The following is a 21,818-nucleotide window of genomic DNA, read 5'->3' as shown; positions in this document are numbered from 1 at the left end:
CATAATAAAAGTCACTAAGAACAGGCATAACTTAATTTCAAATTACTCTTAAGCTTCCTGCACAAATACTGGAAAGTCCTCTCACCATGTGGAAGACATTTGGAATTCCCGTTTCATGCATTCATGGTTCATTGAGTGTGGAGATGTTCAACTGGGAAAATTAAATTATGCACAATGTACCATGCAGACATTGATCTTCTGGAATAAGATTTGAGCTCAGAAAATTATTTTTATAAACAAGACTGCAAATATATTTTTCAAGGGCAAAACTTATAGCTAGCTTTTCTGGTATCACATAAAAGGGTAAGATTCAAAGTTCCAGTTTTAAAAAATTTTTTTCTCTCCACAGTTATTTTGGAAAATGTAAATACATTACTTAGCCCTGTTATTATGATTGTGTGTCCCTGGTAATGAAGGAGTACAGGGCAGGCAACCAGAGCCCCGACTGCAGAGCCAGGTCACCAGTCTGCAGATCCTGGTCCTGCCACCCCCCTCCCCACCAGTTCGTGAATCTGTGTCACCATGTTTTCTTATGAAATGAGAATCATCATTAGACAGAACTCAGAGGGTTGTTGTGAGGGAAAAATGAATTAATATGTGTGTAGCTCCTAAAATATTGCCATATATTAAATGCTGTATACATTTTAGCTATTGTTATTTCTTCCTTTTAGACCAGCTCAGAATATTAGAAACATTGGTTACATACCTATTCTACATCTTGTCTTTCCTCATGTGAGTAATTTTAGCCTAAAGAACATAAAGCCAAGTTAATGGATGTAAATTCTGCAAACTCCTGTTCAGCAATAGGTGAATGTTATCTATAAGAGCAGTCAGATAACGAAGTTCTCTCAGAACATGACCTCACACTATTCCCCTTTTCCTGTCACTGAAATCTGTTCTAGAAACAAAAGATGGGGACATAATGTTCTGGGCGTAAGACATGGCACTAAGTTCTTCCCAATGCTGTTCACATGAAAAGCAAAATGAAAACTTGACAATTCAGTGAAGAAATTCTCTAGGCCTTGGTCATGGTATTGTCTAGCCCAAGACATTTTTTACAAATTTTAATTTTTAATGCTTGTTTTTCTCCTTTTAACATAGACTACCAGTTTATCTCATTTTCAGAAGATAAGTTGAAAAAATTATATAATACAGTAAAATTAATACAGTACATATACATACTGCAGTAAAAATTACATCAAATTACTTAAATGACAAAGAAGTTTTTGTAGTGTTTTCCCTCAAAGCTTGATATTTTTGCTCTGGCTTCCCCATTAATGAAAATTTTACCTTTAGATCAAGAACTTGAGGACTGAGATATTATGAGACAGTAACTAACTCTTTATTACACATTACATGAAATCATCTTTGACACTAAATCATATAAAGTCTAACTTTTACAGGTGGTGGGAACATTTACTTTGGCATCCTTAGGATTAAATGTAGTGCTCAGTAATCTAACAGAAACTAAATGTTTCTAAATCTGCTGGAGACGAGGTTCCTTCTTCAGAAACATCAAATCACATTTTAAAAATAGCAGAGGAAAGTTTTGGGAAGTAACATAGGATATGAAATGAATTCCTAAAAGAAAAAAACAGGAAGAAATACTGGTTAAAAGGATAACATTGTATTATTGTTTCTTATAATTATTTGCTGCTCACACAAAGTGTGTGAGTTGTTGAATAATTTAAAAGCCCAATTAGGAAACTCGTACAACCAGAAATCAGAGATTTTTAGAAGCCAGAATAAAACCTCCAATAAATATACCAAATGTACTTTCATGATGTAATCTTATTAAGAAGAAAAGTCAGAAAGGTATGTTTTCTGGGTTTTAAATAAACCGGCTATGGTAGTTCATTTTCATCATAGCCACCAAGATGTTTTAATTTATACTCAAATTTGATCCTTAAGGAAAATTAAGTGTTTTGAGGATAGGCTCTACTTTTTCATTTTCTTCCCCTCAATAATTTTACAAATCAATCATTACCAAAATTGGCTGCCTGGAGTTTCTTATTACAACAAATGTTCTTGCTGTAATCCTCAAAAGTAGGCATCATGCTGACTTGAATTCTAATTAGCCTTTAAGCAAGAAGAATATTGTGTGGCTAATGCATTCAGTGTCAAGTCACATTAATCAAAATTATTGGTGATTCTTTTTGCACCCAGGCAAACCAGCACATATTTTTTGAGTCCTGTGGTACTGCTTTGGGGGGGGGGCGAGCAATTAAAATTCAATCTGCTCGTGGGTAATAAATATCATGGAAAAACATAACTTAGTTTAAGCTGGTATATTAAAGGGTTTTTTTAAGACAGGTTAAAAATGATATCTTTTACTTCTTTAATTGATAATGACTTATAAAAATAAAACAAATGGTAATAAATGAAAAACCAGAGATTTTTCTGTGGGCAAGAGCTAATCAGTTAGGACTTTCTGGCCGATCTTCTATTTAACAGATGTTAAATTCTGGAAGTTTATAGGGAAACACCTGGTGAGCCATTTCTGTATGAGTGAAGCTGTCTCCTTTTTTTACCTTGACTAATAATCCCATTTCCATATTTGTTGACTCTTCTCATCTATATGAAGGACATCCTTTATGTGTTTGACAAAAAGAGTGTTAGGTGAACTGTCCCCAAGAAGCCATTTAAAAGATAAAGTAAGGTCATCTGAAATACTTTCTTGCTATTAATAAATATGGGTTTGAAGAAAAATTGGTCCAGATTTTATTATGGAATTCTAAGATTTAATGAGACCTTTGATGGTCATTGTTAGAGTTCATAAAGGTCAAATTCTTAAAGCATCTCCTGGCCTCCACTGGCCTTTTTTGTAATATAGAAGGCCAGGTTTTGTTGCCCTCTGGATTTGTAAAGATGGTAAGGGTTTGCATGGTTCTGAGGTTTTTATTTTGTTTTGGGGTTGTTTTTTTACCAGCCAGAATTACCACCTGTTTTTGGTGAAAAAACAGGATAATTGTTCAAATATAGTACATATTAGTTACTGTGGCTTATTTTCATTGAGCTTCATAGTACAAGATCAAAGTTGTGGCTACCGAAATGGTTAGCTATCATTGGAAAGATCAATGTGAAATGATTAGGTCCGCCAAAATTGGTCAGGTAAAGATCCACCCTTGATTTCAGCTATTGCTGCAATCCAGAGTTCTTTCTGCACCTTTTTGTGCCCTATTTAGAGCTTTCATCAGATTAGCAATATGTGTGAGATTTTTCAGAGGAGTCTGCTTGCTGCTGCTGCCACTTCCAGCAGTTCACTGCTAGGCTGACTATATTGTGCTTCATTCTGAATTCATAGCATATCTGCTGCCAACCTGAATCCCAGTTTAGTTGCCAAAACCACATCTTTCCTACCAGCTCAACACAGTCTTTACAGTCTTATTACAGTCTTGGTATTGAAACCTGGGTTATTAACTCTGAGCTAATTAATGTTAAGGGTGAACAAAGGACAAAAATCATGAAACAACTCATGAAGAAATCAGATGCAATATCCAGGATAAGACCAAAGTTTTTATTTTAGAATTTGATGTTGCATTAATGCCATGTTATAATACCACTAGCAAAGCTGAGATTTCTATTTCTCTGGCAACCATTTAACCATTGATTAGCATGTGGCTTGGGTAGCAAAATATGGTGCCAGATATTAATTGTGTTTTAGTGATTAACATTTTAGATTGTTATTAAGGGTTTTGATAAATAGTATATATATTTTATCTCCAGGCTTTGGTTAAATCATACCTTGTATTTATTTTAAGAGTTAAATATATGGTTTTTTTTCTGTTTGACACCAAGGGTAGACCTAGTTTCTAGTGGGGTGGGGGTGGGGAACACAGCAGATTAAACCTGGATTCAGTTTATTCTAGCCATGGGAGGGGAATAAAAATTTTGAGATGCTTGTTCCTCCCCATTCTTCCTCACCCCTTTGCCTTCCTCCCTCTTACTTCTGCTCCCTCCTTCCACTCCTTCCTTTCTTCTTCCTCTTCACTTCCTTTCTTCCTTCTTATTACTTTTCTCTCCCCCCATGAGGTACTTTGCATGCAATTACATTTTAAGATCTGTCAGTTGGTTGCCTTCACTCTTTTAATTCCTTTCCACACACAATCAGCAGCACCCATATGAATAGAATCCCAATTGACTTTGTTCTCTGCAACAAAAAAGTAAAAACCTAAAATGCTACCTCACTTGAGATAGTGAATAAATACAGAGATGGAGGAAAAATTAGAATATATGAAACAAGAGAAAAAGTATATGTGAAACTTGAGAGAAAATCAGACTAAAGCAACTCTGAAATAATTAGTATTCTCCTTAACTTAGGCTATTCGTTGGCACCCTGGTGTTATGACAAACCAATGTTTAAAGGCTTTGCCTTCCCCCCACTTTTCTTAGACATTTTATTGTTGTCATTCAAAAAGAAGCTCTAATATATTGTAAACTGAAACGATTAATATTTTTTCAGAAAATGCCATATTTAATTGTTTTCACTCTAATTGTAAAGCTATTTTGCTTCCTGTTTACCTGTGTAAAGCCGTGTTTCCCTGATCACAGGGGCCGCCACCTGCTCTTGTCAAAGTGCCTCTGCCTTATGTCTCCCATCTTGTTCCTATAATGACTCATTGACATTATAATTTGAATTTTCTAATTCAGGTAATTGCCTGGAAAAAAGCAAAAGAAAAAAGCCTCTAGATTTAGTTGTTTCTTCATTAAAAGTAGTGTAAGAGCTTCATTTCTTGTAGTGCCAATTTCCTCTGTCACATCTCACTCTGTCTGCTTCGACAAATACATGTGAGTGATTTTCAGTTTAGCGATCTCTTATTTCCCATTGACAAAATGAGATTAGATATGTAAAAAAAAAGGTCTGAGCATCATTTTATAGTCCAATATAAATAGTTACTTCTCCTGTATATTGCTCTGAAAAAAATGACATAATGTCATTTTTGTATAGTCTACTTTATTCCAAAGATAATTTCATCAAAATGTTTTGTGTTTGAATCATATTTCAGCTGCTTTCCACTGCCTTCCCCTACTGGTGTCCTTCCTCTATCCTGGTTAACTGGAATTGTGACTACAGTAGAATAACCACTTGCTTTTCATTTTTATCATATTAAAGTATTTATAGAACTTAGGTTGTTTTAGTCTTTCTGCTAGACATTTTAGGAAAAATCTAGAACCTTTAAACCCTACATTAGCTCTTGTCAAAAAGGCAATTTTTTATAGGATTACATTTTATATAGGGAGATTCAATAGGTATGACCATTTTCTTCTTTCTCCTCCTTATAGGATGAAAACTCATTCATAGTAAACCTGTCACTTCTTTACCTTACACACTTTTGGTTTTGCAATCCTACATGCTCTGGCAGATGGATATTGTATCATAAAATGATAAGGTCACATGAGAAAATTGAGAGTTGCTTCTTGAAAGAAGTTGAAGAGGCAGTGAGTATAGCCCCATCCATGGTGTAAAGAAACAAGCATTCACCTTGTATATCACCAGTGAGTTGGGGAGATATAATACCTCTATTACTATTACTAGTAGTAATAATGATAGCTAAAATTTTTGAGCCATTAGATAAGGGCAACAATAATAACAAACATTTATTGTTCACTTACTTTATTCTAGAGACAGTGCTAAGTGTTTTGCTTGCATTATCTTATGATAAGTCTTAACTAAGCCACCCCTAATGATGCCAGAATCTTCTGTTATTTGGCAGGTCAAGATTCCAACCTACAAAGTCAGGCTTTAACTCACTTCTGTAACTTTGTACCAACAGTTCCCATTTTGGTCTCAAAACCCCTTTACACACTTACAAATTAGGATTGAAATTTTGTTTATGTAGGCTATATCTATTTATATTTCTATATTAGAAATTAAAACTCAGAAATTAAAAAACAGGTTATGTGTTAATAACATGTTTTATGAACTATAACAATCTTCAAAAAAGCAAGAAAAGAGCCATTGTTATTTTTTATTCTATGCAAATCTCTGTAATGTCTGATTTAATAGAAAATAGCTGGATTTTCATATCTGTTTCTGCATTCTATCTGTTGTGATTTGTTGTTTTGGTTAAAATATATAAAGGGAGACTTCTGGCCAAGATGGAGGTATAGGTAGACACACTGTGCCTCCTTGCACAACCAAAAGAAGGACAACAAATTTAAAAACAAAAAACAACCAGAACTGACAGAAAATTGAACTGTATGGAAGTCCAGCAACCAAGGAGTTAAAGAAGAAAGGTTCATCCACACCAGCAGGAGGGGTGGAGATGGGCAGCCAGGGAGAGAGGACTTTTGGAAAGGCGGCAGCTGGAGGGCTGGGGCAGGCAAGGCTGTGGCTGGTGGACCTGGCTAGGCAGCAGATTGTGGACTGGGCAGTCCCACATTCGTGTGCAGATAAACCAGGAGCAAGACAGACCACGCAACCCAGGGCTCCAGGATGGGGGAAATAAAGCCTCAAACCTCTGATTGAAAACACCTGTGCAAGTTGAGGTGGCAATGGAAGAAACTCCCAGCCTCACAGGAGAGTTCCTTGGAGAGACCCACAGGGTCCTAGAATGTACACAAGCCCACCCACCCAGGAATCAGCACTAGAAGGGCCTAATTTGCTTATGGGAATCAGGGGAAGTGACTGAAAACTGGCAGAGAGCTGAGCAACTGACATCATTCCCTCTTGGACCCCTCCCCCCCAAACAGCATCACAACTCAGTGACATGGCTTGCCCACCCTTGTGAACACCTAAGGCTCCACCCCTTACTATCCAACAGGTGAGCCAAGACAAAAAAAAATGGCCCAAATGAAAGAAAAGATCAAAGAAATGGTTGAATATAGTTGCAAATTAGATGAAAAAATGAAGGCTATGCTAAGTGAAATAAAGGAAAGTGTACAGGGAATCAACAGTGACAGGAAGGGAACTGGGACTCAAATCAACTATTTGGAACAGAAGGAAGAAAGAAACATTCATTTAGAACAGAATGAAGAAACAAAAACTCAAGAAAAAAAAATGAGGAGAGGGTTAGGAACCTCCAGGACATCTTTAAATGTTCCAACATCCAAATCATAGGGGTGCCAGAAGGAGAAGAGGAAGAACAAGAAATTGAAAACTTAATTGAACAAATAATGAAGGAGAACTTCCCCAATCTGGCAAAGGAAATAGACTTTCAGGAAGTCCAGGAAGCTCAGAGAGTCCCAAAGAAGTTGGACCCAAGGAGGAACACACCAAGGCACATCATAATTACATTACCCAAGATTAAAGATAAGGAGAGAATCTTAAAAGCAGCAAGAGAAAAGGAGACAGTTACCTACAAAGGAATGCCCATAAGACTGTCAGCTGATTTCTCAAAAGAAAGCTTGCAGGCAAGAAGGGGCTGGAAAGAAGTATTCCAAGTCATAAATAGCAAGGACCTACATCCAAGATTACTCAATCCAGCAAAGCTATCATTTAGAATGGAAGGGCAGATAAAGTGCTTCTCAGATAAGGTCAAGTTAAAGGAGTTCATCATCACCCAGCCCTCATTACATGAAATGTTAAAGGGACTTATCTAAGAAAAAGAAGATAAAAAATATGAACAGTAAAATGACAACAAACTCACAGTTATTAACAACTGGATCTTAAACAAAAACAAACTAAGCAAACAAGTAGAACAGAAACAGATCACAGAAATGGAGATCACTTGGAGGGTTATCAGCAGGGGAGTGGGTTGGGAGAGAGGGGGAAAAGGTACAGAGAATAAGTAGCATAAGTAGTAGGTAGAAGATAGACAGGGGGCGGTTTAGAACAGTATAGGAAATGTAGAAGCCAAAGAACATATATATGACCCAGGGGGAAAATGCAGGTGGGAGGGGGTGTATAGGACAGAGGAGAATAAAGGGGGGAAAATGGGACAACTATAATAGCATAATCAATAAAATATATGTATATATAAAGGAAAGCCAGTCATACAGATATGTAATTGGACAAGGGAAGATTATTTTAATAAAGCCTTTTCATAAAATTAGGAGTATTCTTTTTTGATACTACCCAAACTCCACAAGTGCTCGATTTTTTAAGGGTTGGGTGACATGTGGAATCTGAAACCACAACAATGAACTTTTCCTACTCTGTACACTAATAAGCTGTAACCTTAGGATGGTGAGAAACAGCCCAACCAGCTCAGTCAGGACCATGAGTAGGCATATTTATGCCTCATTTTCTTCAATAACAGTCTTTCAAGCTTGAGACAAAGAAGAGACCAATGATTATTTCCTCCCCATAGAGTGGGTGGAGCTAATGTCTCTAAAGTCACTGAGAGCTCTGGAATTAAATAAACAAAAGTCTGTGATCCTAAAGTTAAGTATGCTATTTTGCCTTTGAATAAATTGATATAAATAAGTGTGTGGATATGGTAGATGCTTCCTTAAATTTTTTCCTGTGACCACTCTGTTTAAAGTAACTTTTTATACATTTACTCAGAAGAATTTAATATATGTTCTCTTTTCTAAAAATGAAGGAAAAAAAAAACACTTCTCTCTAGCCACTGAGATCACAAAGCTTTATTTATTTGTGAACTATGAAACTGCATGCTTCATCTTTTTATAAACTAAGCACTAACATGAATAAGAAATACATTTTTGCAACATTTGCTTTTTTTCTTGTCTTTTATTAGTGTGCTTTAATAGTGCTTCTACTTGCTTTGCTAAAGAGTGAGATCATTTTGTTCTTACTTGAAGATGTGCAAGAGTCTTATCTACATGTAAACTTTCAACTGATTAACTTGCCTTGTATTTCCATGACAGTAAGTCATTATTAATGGTACACATTGACTTAATACAGCTTGTTTTCTTGAGGGTGGAGAGGGAATATTTATATGTTTATATATATAATTTTATTGAGAGAAATATCTTACTTATAAATAAATCTATTCCTTATGACTTTTTTGTTTAAAATAACAAGTTAAACTGTTTTACAAGAAGTAAAATAGTCATCATGATTTCTCAGAATATAGTTGGTTTTCATTTTAGAGCACTAAGAGACCCACCCAAAATTACTTGTGCAGATGCTCCTTTCCAATATGTGTAAGGGTACAGGGACAGGTAGAATAGAGATACAGAAATTTCACAAAAAATAAACCTAAAATACTAGTTCTTCTCCTCCTTGTTTCTTTCTTAAACCAGAATCCATGAACATCAGTGCCAGAGATAAATCCATTTGAGTTCTTTATCAATGTGATGCATTTTGTGGTGGTGATATCAGTTTGTTGCTCACCCAATACCCAAATTTTATATAGTTTTTTTTTTTAAACTTAACTCCCAGTATCAAAAACTAATGTTGAAATGTCACTACCTGGCCCTGGCTGGCATAGCTCAGTGGATTGAGCGTGGGCTGCGAACCAAAGTGTCACAGGTTCGATTCCCAATCAGGGTACATACCTGGGTTGCAGGCCATGACCCCCAGCAACCACACATTGATGTTTCTCTCTCTCTCTCTCTCTCTCTATTTCTCCCTCCCTTCCCTCTCTAAAAAAAATAATAAATAAATCTTAAAAAAAGATAATGAAAATTATCATTTAAAAAAATTAAAAAAAGAAATGTCACTATGAGAAATCAACTCTATCAACATTAGCAGCTATTATAGAAATAATCTAATGAGGAAAGAGAGAGAGAAGAAAAAAGGAAAGAGAAAGGAAGGGAGGGAGGGAGGGAGGGAGAGAGAGAGAAAGGAGAAAGAAGGAAAAGGAAATATATTCCGGGGTTTTTTTTTTGCTTAAAAACTTTATTATAGGTTTTAAGAAATTGGACCCTCTTACATTTGAGCTCAAGTGTTTAAAAAGAAACCAAAACTTTATGGGTATTCAAGAAAATATGAACACCGGTCTCAGGTTTCCTGACACCAAATATGTGGTGCCTTTTCCAACACTGATTATCCATCTCTGATTCTCTGACACCAACTGTGTGTCTTACAATTCAATCCTATTGTGACACTAACCATTCAGAGTTAGCATCAGACTCCATAGGTTTAAGTGCTCAGCCTCTCAAGACTGACCTTCTTTCAGACATGAGTCACAGGCCCTGGGTCCCCTGGTTACCACCTGCACTTCTGACTTAACTACAAATTTGAGGGTACTCATAACCACCACTCCTAACCCAACTCAAGTTTGATAATTTGCTAGAACTACTCAAAAAACTTAAGAAAAGACCATACTTAATATTATGGATTTTTATAAAAGATGAAAATGAACAGCCAAATAAAGAGGTACACAGGATGAGGTCAGGAGCCTCTGTCCCCATGGAGTCGGGGTGCATGATCCCACCAGCACATGGGTGTGCTCACCAGCTTGGAAGTTCTCCAATCCCCTTTGTTTAGGGGTGTTGATGGAGGGTCCCCAGTAGGCATGATGGGTTAAATTATCAACCATTGGTGACTGAACTCAGCCTCCAGCCTTTCTTCCCTCTCTGGAGATGGTGAGAGGAGGGGAAGGGCTGAAAGTGTCCACCTTCTTGTCCCAGCCCCCATCCTGAAGCTATCTAGGGGCTCAGCAAGAGTCACCTTACAAACTCAGGTAGGTTTGAAAGAGGCTTGTTAAGAATAAAAAAAGGTGCTCTTATTACTCTTATGACTCAGGAAATTCAGAGGGTTTAAGGAGCTCTGTGCAAGGAACCAGAAACAAGACCAAATATATTTTTTATTATACCACAACTGGGTTTCCTCCAGGTAGTGGAGAAGAGGTTATGCATGTGGCGCAAGGAGAGAGATTTTTTCTTTCATGCCAAACATTCCTGAATCTTTTCCCTAGCCACATTTGCTGTTCAGGTATCTATGGCTGCATATCATTTTTAGCCCCTTAAACTAGAGTGACTTAAAACAAAAAATAATTATTGCACAATTTTGGAGAAACAGGAATTTGTGCACAGCTCAGCTGGGCGCCTCTGATCAGTGTCTCCTATGAGGATGCAGTCAAGCTGTCAGGCAGGGATGTGGTCTCACCTGAGTGGAGCATCCAGTCCCAAGCTCACGAATGGTTGCTGGCCTATCTCGGACTTCAGCATGTGGACCTCTCCATAGGGCTGTTCACAGGATGGCAGCTTGCTTTCCCCAGGGCAAGTGATCCAAGTGACAGAGAACAAAACAGGGCCCCCAAAGTGGAAGCCACAGTCTTTTAATAACAGTCTCAGGAATGATACCCCATTATTTCTGCCAAATTCTGTTCATTAGATATAAGTCATTAAGTACTATCTGTACTCAAGCAGAGGGTATTACACAAAGACATGATACCAGAAGGTGGGATCATTTATACCTACCCTAGAGGCTTCCTACCGTAGTCGCCCAAACATAATTGGATTTGGTAAATGGTAAGAACCACTGGACAACAGGTGAGAAAGGAAATTATAAAGACATTTCTAAAGCTTCTCCAAAGCTTTTTTCAAAGTATTCTCATTGACCAAAACCTCTTCCGATTAATTTTATAGTCACCAGCTAGATCTCAGCAAGAAGGTTGTATGCAATCAAAGGAGTAAAATCCCAGTAGAAGGAAATAGTTTAACTTTATGTACTTGCTGTCAAGTGTTAACGACCTCATGTGCCCATCTTTTTAAAGGGTGAACCAGGTTTCATTGGTCCTCAAGGAGAGCCAGGCTTACCAGGGTTACCAGGAACAAAGGTGAGTGGAGTCTTTTTTTTCTTTCCTTTCTTTCTGAATTTTTCTGTCATATATTTTTAGTTCGTTAGGTTGAAAGATATGTGGGGTAACTTTATTATTTAGGTGAACATATATATTAGCCTAATAGAGAACTAAAGCAGCCTATCACCCATTCTAACACTTCTAATGGGGATACCATCTTAAATGGAGTAACAGGAAGTTAATTTTAGCCTTAGGTAGGACAACAGGAAAATAGAATGTATTAGTTATGTATTAGTTGTTCCAGTTGTCCCCGAAATTGCTCCTAAATTGCTGTGATGCTATTAGCTTCCTGGCCATATGGAAAAGTGGAGGAATTCTGAGGAGGAGAAATAGAACTCATTAACTCCTGCCCCCTATCACTGATTTTAGGACATACTTGTAAATCAACATTATTATTATTCCCACATCACTCCCTAGATTTCAAGGAATACTGATGTCATATAGATTCCTAAGTGCCTCATCCCAGCAAGATCCATCCTGAAAAACATTTGCAGAAAGATTCTGTAATGAAAACCATCTCATAATCTTCCACTTGGCAACCCTAGAGAGGGCCCTAAAAGCACAATCTATATGCCGGCAAATAAAAAATTATGTTGCTATGGATACAGTAAGGTCTATGGTTTTCTTTTTATCTACCCAGTAAGACATAAAAAGGTACAGGTCTGAGGATGGAACCTTCCTCGTGACAGACTCATGAATCAAAGGAGGGGCAAAATTAGATCAAACTTTTTTTTTTAACTATAGCAGTCTTTGCCTCAGTATGTATTGCATCCGTCAGAAATAAACCAGGACGACTTCCAGGAGCTGGAGAAATGTGTTCATGGTCTGTTCTGACAGAAGGGTCCTCATTCCCTCTGGTCGGGAGAAAATAACTCTAATCCTAGTAAATGGAAACTGTGTGTGGCCCAAGGGAGGCTGAAACTTGGTCGAATTTATGCAAAATTGCTTTTTTTCCAAGCAATTTCTTTTTCACATAATGAGCTGTCAAACTTATTAACAAAATACGAGAAATGCCTGTTTTAGCCTGAACAGATTCACACAAGAAACACACTTTCTGGAATAAAGGGAGAGCGAGAGAATAATGAGCATTCTGTGTCCGTGTGAGAACTGTACTCACTGGGCTTGCAGCCTCCAGGAAGGAGGGCAGTCTCGGTTCGGGCACAAACAGGGGAAACCCGGTCAGTGCTGCAGAGAAGCAAGCATGTGCTCACTAATCTCCAAATGTCTGGGGACAGTACAGAGTGGAGTTTATCCCAAATATCTCTTCTTTAGTTTATTGATTTTAAACTATTCCACAGTTTAAAAAAATCCAGGTGTAGAGCCCTCAAGTCAACATTAATTACTGTTCATGAAGGACCCAGCCTGATTTTACAGACCAGATACTTTTATAACAGATACTACTCTGAACTCCCAATGAAAGTACAGAATGTGAGGTATCTGTTTCCACAAGAAGGGATGTAGATAGGAAATTCATTTTATTAACAATATCATGAAGCCTATTTTTCAGCTAAATTGTCTCTTTCATGAATTTGGTACTGTAACAGAAAAGTCATGATTATGTAAAAGTCTCTTGCAGCCAAACACTAGTTTTTTCCCCAATTTTGTAGATAGTCTAGATTTGTACCACTCAATTCAGGTTGAAAAAAATAAATTAGCCCTGCATTTTACCCCCAACACAGTGAAGAGAAATCATAATGATGGAAGATGGATAATGCCATTTAAAAAGGCAAGAGATTTATAGGATCTGAAGAGAAACCAGAGTATAGATAATGCCATTTAAAAATGTATTTATGCATTGTTATATCCTCAGTGTCTACCTTAGTCCTGGGACAGAGACACAACAGCCTAAAGAGATGGGGTGTTGTTCCCAATAACTTAGAATATTTTGAGTACTACTGTTTATTCATTAATTCAATATTTTTTCTAGTGTTTGAGAACAAAGAGTAAATGGAGCAAAAACATTCTCTACTCTTCTGCCGCTTGCATTCCAGTATGTGTGAGGGAGGGCAGGACAGGAGGGAAGTAAAGAAACAATGTGATCCAGAAAGTGATAAGCAACTAATTAAGGGCACTATGATTTTTTTTAAAAAGTGATTCTAGGTAAATATATATTGATTCTACTCCTATGGCTTATACGTATAAATGATTTTCTAAGGTTTTTGTTCTTCCCTAAAATATTACCTTCTAGTTATTATTTTAGAATTCTTCTATAAAATATTAAGAAAAACACTAAGTATGGTATTTTTTTAAGTAAAAATGTCATATATCACCCAACGTGCATCCGTTGCATCTTGAATCCCTGGAAAAGCCCTCTGGAGCGTCTTTTTCACCCCTGCACCCAGTCAGATCCTTGCTTTTCTCCCACTTGCTTCATTTTCCCACTCTCCTTCATTTTCCCACTCTCCTTCTTCATTTTCCCACTCTCCTTCTTCATTTTCCCACTCTCCTTCTTCATTTTCCCACTCTCCTGGGTTCGTGCTGAGAAACCTGCTGAGACTTCTTTCATCCTTGCCCTGCTCTGTCCCACCTCCCCTGCAGAACCATAAAGGCTTCCCAGAGTAGGAATGACACACATAAACATCTCAAAATTGAAAGCCCTACATCATCCATACAGATCCAATCCATTTTCTTCTCTTTTCCAAGATGAATCCATTCCTTCTGTGAACATGCCAACACCAAACTGAACTGAAAACCTGTTTGATTATTAAAATTCTGCCCACCATGCAGGAAGCTAGACAGTCTGCTGTCTGTCTTGCCAGAGGGTGATTTGGCCAATGTCTAAAATGTTCATACTTTTTGACACAGCAATTCCTCAACTACAAATTTACCCAAAGCAAATGACCAGAAATGTCCAAAGGGTTCCATACAAAAATATTTATACAGAAGTTGAAGATGAAGCACAAACAGTTCTAAATTACAGCTTTTTCTTTTAAAAGCTTTGTGACTTTGAGAAAGTTACTTAGCTTCTCTGAACTTCAGTCACCTCATTTGTAGACTGTAAATACTAACACTTTTCTCATCTACCCTGAGAATTAGAGTAATGTGTGTAAAGTGTTTTGTGAAGTTCCTGTACTCACTAATAACACAGTCATAAACAGCGTAATGATAAAATGCAACCTGCTCATCCTTCAGAATGTGGCTGGAGCCTCACCTTCAGGAGCCAGGCTGGATGACTGAAGACCCCTTGGGCTTCCCCTTCTCACCTGTGTCCTTATGTTACTCCTCAATTCTTAACTGTTTTGTTATGTAGATCTCGTCTGTCTAACCAGATCACTAGCTCCTTGGGGCCAGTGACCTTGTTCATACTTCACAGAGCTGTGATTAAAAGCTGTAACACCTCTGTGTCTTGTACCATGCTGAGCACTTTACATTTATAAGTTATGAGATCAGTACTATAATTTTTTATATTTTACAGAGGAAATTGAGGCTTTGGGAACTTAACTACTTTGCCCCAAAACACAGAACTGATAAATAACAGAGCTGGGGTTAAGACCCAGGATGTGGGATTACAAGTAGCCTGGCCATTGTAGAGTGACAAGTTATAACCATCACAAGGCCTTGACCACTTTGCCACGCTTCATCCCAGCAGGGCTTAGAAAGGGGCTGCAGAAGGAAAACTATGTCTGTCTCTGTTCTGAGGTATCATCATGGCCCTTATCAAGTCCTTTTAAAGGCCTTGCATGTACCAGCATAGGTTTGTGACAGGCATTTACCAATCTACTTCCTTACCTATCAAATGGAAATGATAATACAGTTGATTGAACCATCATTTTATTAAAGGAGAAAAATCATGCTGAGATTAATATAGTGCTGGGTACATGATAAATAAGTGGCAACTCTCTGCTTCCTTTAATCTTATTCAACTTATTTATTAATCTACAGGGACCAGCTGGGGGTGGGGGATGGAGAGGGAGGTTGCCATTTTCTGGTTTTGTGATATTTGACAGGGCGAACGAGGGGAGGCGGGGCCTCCTGGAAGAGGCGAACGAGGAGAGCCTGGAACCCCTGGACCAAAGGTCAGTTATTCTTATGTTGGAAAATGACATTCTTCGGTTTGGAAAATATAAAACTAAAATCAGAAAGTTCTCAACAGGCATTAATAGTTTATTAAAATGTAAGAATAATTTATTGAAAGGCACACCAATTGGTTCTTTTCCAAAAGAATGTTACAATTCAACTTTTCCTAGTTTTCTCTCTTCTTTTCAATTAACAAATTTAATGACACATCTGAATGTAAAGGGGGAGGGGCTGTTGCTGACATTATCACTCACTGGGTATTAAAACTTGCTGAGGACATGTTGATATGTGCTGTGTTAGTTTTGATGGTAACTTGATGGTAACACCTGGAAAATATTAGCACTAAGGATTTACTTGATTGTTCAATCTTTATTTCTCTAAACTTTCTGAAAACTAATATGGTGACACTTTATTTTAATAACCCATCTTAGAGACACAGAAAATGATGAGAAGGAAATTTATGCAGATACTGTTGAGACTAAAGAGAATGAATCACAGTGCTCCTGCTGTCCATGGGTGGGAGGGCAGTTAGCAATTACTGTGGGATGAAGGTTGATGGGCAGACCAGCAAAGGAACCAATGAAACCATGAGGATACTTGTGTTTGGTGTTTTAATAGCCACCATTACATAAAGCCATATATAATGGTAGTTAAAATAAAGTGTTTCCATCTTTATGAGTCACCGATAATTTCTTTTTCCTGTTCTTATCTCCTCTGTCTTTTTTTCTCTTTTTCATCTTCATATTCTCCTATCATAGGGGAAACAAGGTGAATCAGGAGCTAGAGGCCCAAAGGGGTCAAAGGTCAGTAACCAGGCAATCATGTTAATGTAACATGAGGCCTTCAAGAGCTGTGCTTTTTTTTTGACTCTTCCACAGAGAATCATGTTTTCAATTAAACTCCTCCATGGGATTGTAATAATTTATCCCTATGATGATATCCCAGAACAATTGGTTTCTTTCATCTTGTTTGTTTTTGCATGTTCCTATGCTTCAGATTATTCTTTAAGGAAAGTTGTATTTTCTGTTTCATCGGAATAGTTTCTTTGCAAAAAAAATAAGTTCTGTACTTTATTTAACTTATGTATGGAATAATCTTATTTTCATTTTCTGGCAATCTTTGTGATAAATGTTCAAATTATACTTTGCTTTTAAGTTAGTTGGCTCCCTTCATTGCATTAAAATTTAACCACCCATTAAATTCTTTCCTTTACCATGTTCTTTATAATGTTTGCAATTATCTATGCACCGTTAGCAGAATCATGTTATTTAAGATGCTGTTAGCTAATATATAACATGGAAAAATTAGTGGAAACATGAAGAAAACAGCAGGAATTATTCTCCATCCATAGAAAATTTAATTATTATGGATTGGTATGGATGGATAAAAACTTTTCCTGCTTTTCCTGCTTGTCTTCATTGGTCCTTACCCACTTTATAGTAATATATAGAAAGGCATGTCAAAATGCTTTTGATTCTATGTGGAAAAAGATCTGAATAAGTTTAATGCCGTTTAAAAGAAACTCCAAATATTCAGGTTCAAATCTGTTCTCTGACACTTCTGTTTAGACCTGTGAGAATGTTGAGTGTTCTCAGGGTGTAGTTTGAGATTTCGACTCTTCCTGGTGACTTCCTGGGGTGGGTGGTAACACCATAAATGGAACTTCAGAGACTTTTCATGTTGCATTTAAAAAGAGGGAGAGCTGGCTTTAACCTTTCCTTGACTTTCAGCCCTGCCCACCAATCCCAGCTATCCATGGTCCACGGCAGCACCTTCCAAGTATTGAAATGCCTGTACCTACAGGAAAATTTCCTTCAATACCCATCATCAGAGGAAGGCCTACTGGTGACCTATCCCTTCTGATTCACCCTAAAATGAGCTCTCCACTCCTTCCCTGTCTCAATCATTTACACATTACTTCTCAGAGGAAAGTCAAAGTGGTTGGCTCTTATTTCCTCTGCCCCAGACCTTTTCATATAAAGGCAAGAACATGGTTCAGTCTGAGAGGTAACAGTGTACTTTGGGTATCATGGAAACCACTTGCTTCGCTTTTGAGGATCCCGAGCAAGAGAGCAACATATGTATTGTTGTTCCAGGAGTCTCTCTTATCTTAAAGAAGCATTTGCCATGTTGGTGGTTATGGTTCTTCTAGTTGTGATTTTCAACTCCAGAAGTCTGTATTAAGGCTACCACTGTATGGTATTAAATACATCCTTATAGCTGAGATATTTTTAGACTGTTGGCCTAACTACTAATTAGTTTTTTTCTCTTTTCACTGGTGAAGGGTGACCGTGGTGACAAAGGAGACTCTGGAACATTAGGACCAAGGGTGGGTGTGTCTCTCATCTAAATTTTTGCCCCTCCTCTCCACCATTATAAGCTCAGATTTAAAGTATGTGTCTGTGAATCCTTTCACAAGGCACTTGAACTAATAGCATACAATAATAGCACTGGAGGTAGACTACTGTAGTTATTCCTGATCACCCCCTTTCTTATTATTTTTTTATTTCAGTCACTGGTGGCAATGAGTATATAGATTGTAACTCATAAAACAAGTTCAAAAGAAGAAGATCTAAAGAACCCTCTCAATCTCCTTCTGACAAACAAATGATAGCAAACCCATGGTTGTCCAGCTAGTAGAGTTTTCTATTTTTTTAATTAGCCCAATTATATAGAAAGCAATAACATGTATTTTCAAAGTCTTTTAAACACAGGCAAGAAATGAGGACATGACTAATGGAAATTCAGTGGCAGAGATAATGAGCAGGATAGAAGTCTTAAAAATATATGTATTCTCTTTTGTGGTCCCTGTTTGGTTTTATTTTAATAGAATTCTATTCCTGTTGGGAAAACCAGGAATTTCCTAAGAACAGTGTTCTATCTTCTTAAAGAATGAGAAAGCAATCTTTGAGTTGTAGGTGACTAGAAAGGTTTGAGTTGCTTTAATAAATATGAATAAAGCCAATAAATATTTGCAAATCAAATCAGATTAGCCTACCTTTTGTAATTTTCAGAAAACAGTTCAGATATTGAATCACATTGTTTTTATTCAGATTTCATATCTTTAACATACCACAGACAAGGAAGTTAGAAATAGTTTGCCTCCTTTGAAATAAAGACAAAATTCAAACATGATTTATGTATGCATTTGTGCCTTCACAGGGAATTAATGGCCTAAGAAAGCTGTAAGTTGCTACTTCTGTTTTCACCATAGTCCTCTCTATATCCCTAGCCTAACCACATGGTTTTCTGTTGGTTGGTTTTTTTATAGGGTCCACCTGGCCAAAAGGGGGATCAAGGAGCCACCGAGATCATCGACTATAATGGCAACCTCCACGAAGCCTTGCAGGCAAGTGACTGCTCCCCGCCCTGACCCAGACAGTGATGCTGAGGTACACTGTGTAATGAGTGTGAACATCAGTTTCCACACCCCAGGGATCCCAGAGGTCCACTTCTCAAAGTGCCCCCTCTCCCTGTCCTGACCCATCCCCTTCTTTCTGCCCCAGTTTATTCTCTTTATTTCCTAACGCTTTTCAATCTTTCTTTTCCCTTCTACCTTCAGATATGCTTAAGTCCTACCTGTTTTAGATATTGTGTTAGTTTTGCCAATTTTTGCCTCCTTGATTGAAAAGCAAACCTAACAAAGCAATGAAGAGCCCTGTGGTTCTGCAGTTAAAGTTGCCTGGGTTCAAATCTCAGCTCTTTTGCTTACTAAATGCATCAAGCTAATTTACTTCTCCATGCCTCAGTTTTCTCTAAAATGAGGACAGTCATAGTATCTACCTCATCGGGTTGTTGTGTGCTGAATGGGAGTTAAGGGGCTGAGTACCTGGCACAAAGTCCTCTGTGGGTGTTTCTTATTACTGCTACCATTCAATTCTTTGTCTTCTGCTAAGTAAAAACTATAGATTGTGTGGCACGTCTCCATCACTTTGCACCCTAGTCATCCTTTCCATGTTTAGACTCCTGCACTCTAGCCTGTATCATCATTCTGTTGGACCTTCTCCTATAAAGGTCACTAATAACCTCTAGGTCAAGCACATTGTACTTAATATCCTTGACTTCTTTTGACATTTACACTAAACCAACTTCCTTTTGAAACTTTTCTTTCTGGTTTCTCTGATCTCTACTCTCATTTCTTCCAGTTTTCTTTTTTTATGGATCCACTCACTTTTTGTAACTCCAGGTTCTCTGTCCATTCCCTAATTTTTGGCATCATCTCTGGTCCTTTCTTGGTGCAATCACTTCCTGTTCTTCTGTAGTGTGGCTGCTTCCAAATCTTTCATTGCTAGGTCAGACCTGGCATGTACTTCCAGCTGTCTAGGAAAATCTCCTCTGTCTAGGAAAAACTTCCACCAAGACACATAATTAAACTGGTTACCTTTTCCACCTACCAAGTGATTCCCTTTTTTAGCTAACCAGTTTCTTTCAATTAGACAATAAGTCTTTTAATTTCTTGAGATAGAAACCTTACAGTTATTTTTAAACTATTCTTAGCCCTTCACCCATTATATATCACCAGATGCTGCTGCTTCCTTTTTCAAAGTATCTGATGAGGCTGCCCCATTCTATCCATTCCAAACTGGGTCCACACTCCACTTCAGGTCTAACACCACAACAAGCCCTCAGCCAGTTCCTCTGCCCTAATGACTCTTGCTCTTCTGATCCATCCTGTTACCACTCCAAGGCTCACTTTCCTGATTTTTACTATTTTAATGGCTTCAGTGTGCTCAGAAACCTAAATGGACCCTCTCACCTTCTCTATGAGGCTCAAACTTCTCCATTGGGCTTCTAAGCCTCTGTAATCCTGCCTTTCCTGTACAGAATTTTCTATTTCTCTACAACACATTTCCCCCCAAATCAGTCATATTGATCACATCCATAAAAGTCCCCCTCTTTTTGCCTGGTCTATGCCATTCTTCTTTCCTTTTTACATCCATCTAAATCATTTCCAAAAATCCCCTGCCACCACCCAGATGGGTTCCTCCTCTTAGTCCTTTAAACGTCAGCAGTCAGGGCCCAGTACTTCAACATTTAATTATTCTTAAATCATGTAGATTGTTTCAGCATTGCTGCTTACCTCACTGGGAGTTGCTCAGTGACAGGAAACATGTCTTGTGCTTACTCTGTATCCCGCAAAGTGCCTGACCCTGGTCTGGCATAATTAGTAAATAAACTTATTGGTTGAATGAGTGGGTATACTTAGCTCATACGTACAGTACATTTTTTTTCTGCTTGAAAGGCAAATCAGTTGTTTTAAATATTTGCTATTTTGTACTTGTTTGGGTTTTTTTTCCTATGCTTTTGATTCACTACCATTCTTTAATTTTGGTAGGCATACATTTCTGTGGGTCCTTTGCTACAACTACCATTTTTAGCTAGTAAAGCATTAAATAGCTTTTACAGAATCTGTGTTCAGCTCAGCCTGCTTTTCTGTTCTTTTCATTGGCATGTGTGAAGAAAGAGAGAAACAGAACAAGAAGCTTAGGCATATCTGCTATGTTTTCAAAGTTCTTACTTATAAAGTATAGGGACACTTTTTAAACTTAATTTATTAACAGTGTTGTAAATTTCCCTTAAGCTGCTTCCAGTGGTGCCATAATTCTTACTACCATCTTTAAGATTCTCTTGCCTTCCAAGAAATGCTCCAGTATTATTGGCCATTTTCTGAAACCTTGTGACAGAGTACTTTTAAAGCATTCTGTGCATGAACAGGGCTTGGCATGGAGCCATTTCTATTTCAAGAAATTCAATGACTTATGGTATCATTAACAGACACTAGTTAGTTAAGAAAGGGAACCACTGGGCCTAAAACCGAAATCTCTGCTTCAGTCTCCCCTCCATTGCTAACTAGCTAAGTCATTTAGAAGAAATCAGTGTATCTATACTTCATTGATTGTATCTGTAAAACGAGGATTTGGGAGAATAAGTTATATTCTAAAAGTCTGTAAAATCTAGCATTATGCTTAGGATTATTTTCAAGAGCTCCTGAACACTTTTTGCTGGTGTGCCTAAGCACATTGCACTTTATTAAAATTGCGACGCCTGCATCTTGACATGAAGGGGATGTTGCACTCAGGTTCTTCCTCTGACCCGGAGTTCTGTACGGCCATACACAAGTCACAATTCATCGTCAACTAGTTCACA

The 21,818-nt window shown here is 37.7% G+C and overlaps 1 protein-coding gene across 1 annotated transcript in view; it reads left to right on the top strand.

Annotated features, from left to right (window-relative positions):
- COL25A1 (collagen type XXV alpha 1 chain) overlaps positions 1–21,818 on the top strand; it is a 486,724-nt gene that overhangs the window by 422,342 nt on the left and 42,564 nt on the right. Inside the window, exons 19-23 of the mRNA XM_045820431.1 lie at positions 11,571–11,633; positions 15,602–15,670; positions 16,430–16,474; positions 17,956–18,000; positions 18,943–19,020. Coding sequence (XP_045676387.1) covers positions 11,571–11,633; positions 15,602–15,670; positions 16,430–16,474; positions 17,956–18,000; positions 18,943–19,020 — 300 coding nt within the window. The remainder of the gene's footprint in view (positions 1–11,570; positions 11,634–15,601; positions 15,671–16,429; positions 16,475–17,955; positions 18,001–18,942; positions 19,021–21,818) is intronic.

The sequence above is a fragment of the Phyllostomus hastatus genome, unplaced genomic scaffold (genome assembly GCF_019186645.2).
Source record: "Phyllostomus hastatus isolate PE091 unplaced genomic scaffold, TTU_PhHast_1.1 phas_scaffold_39, whole genome shotgun sequence".
NCBI classification, from domain to species: domain Eukaryota; kingdom Metazoa; phylum Chordata; class Mammalia; order Chiroptera; family Phyllostomidae; genus Phyllostomus; species Phyllostomus hastatus.
This window is presented reverse-complemented; position numbering and strand designations above follow the sequence as displayed.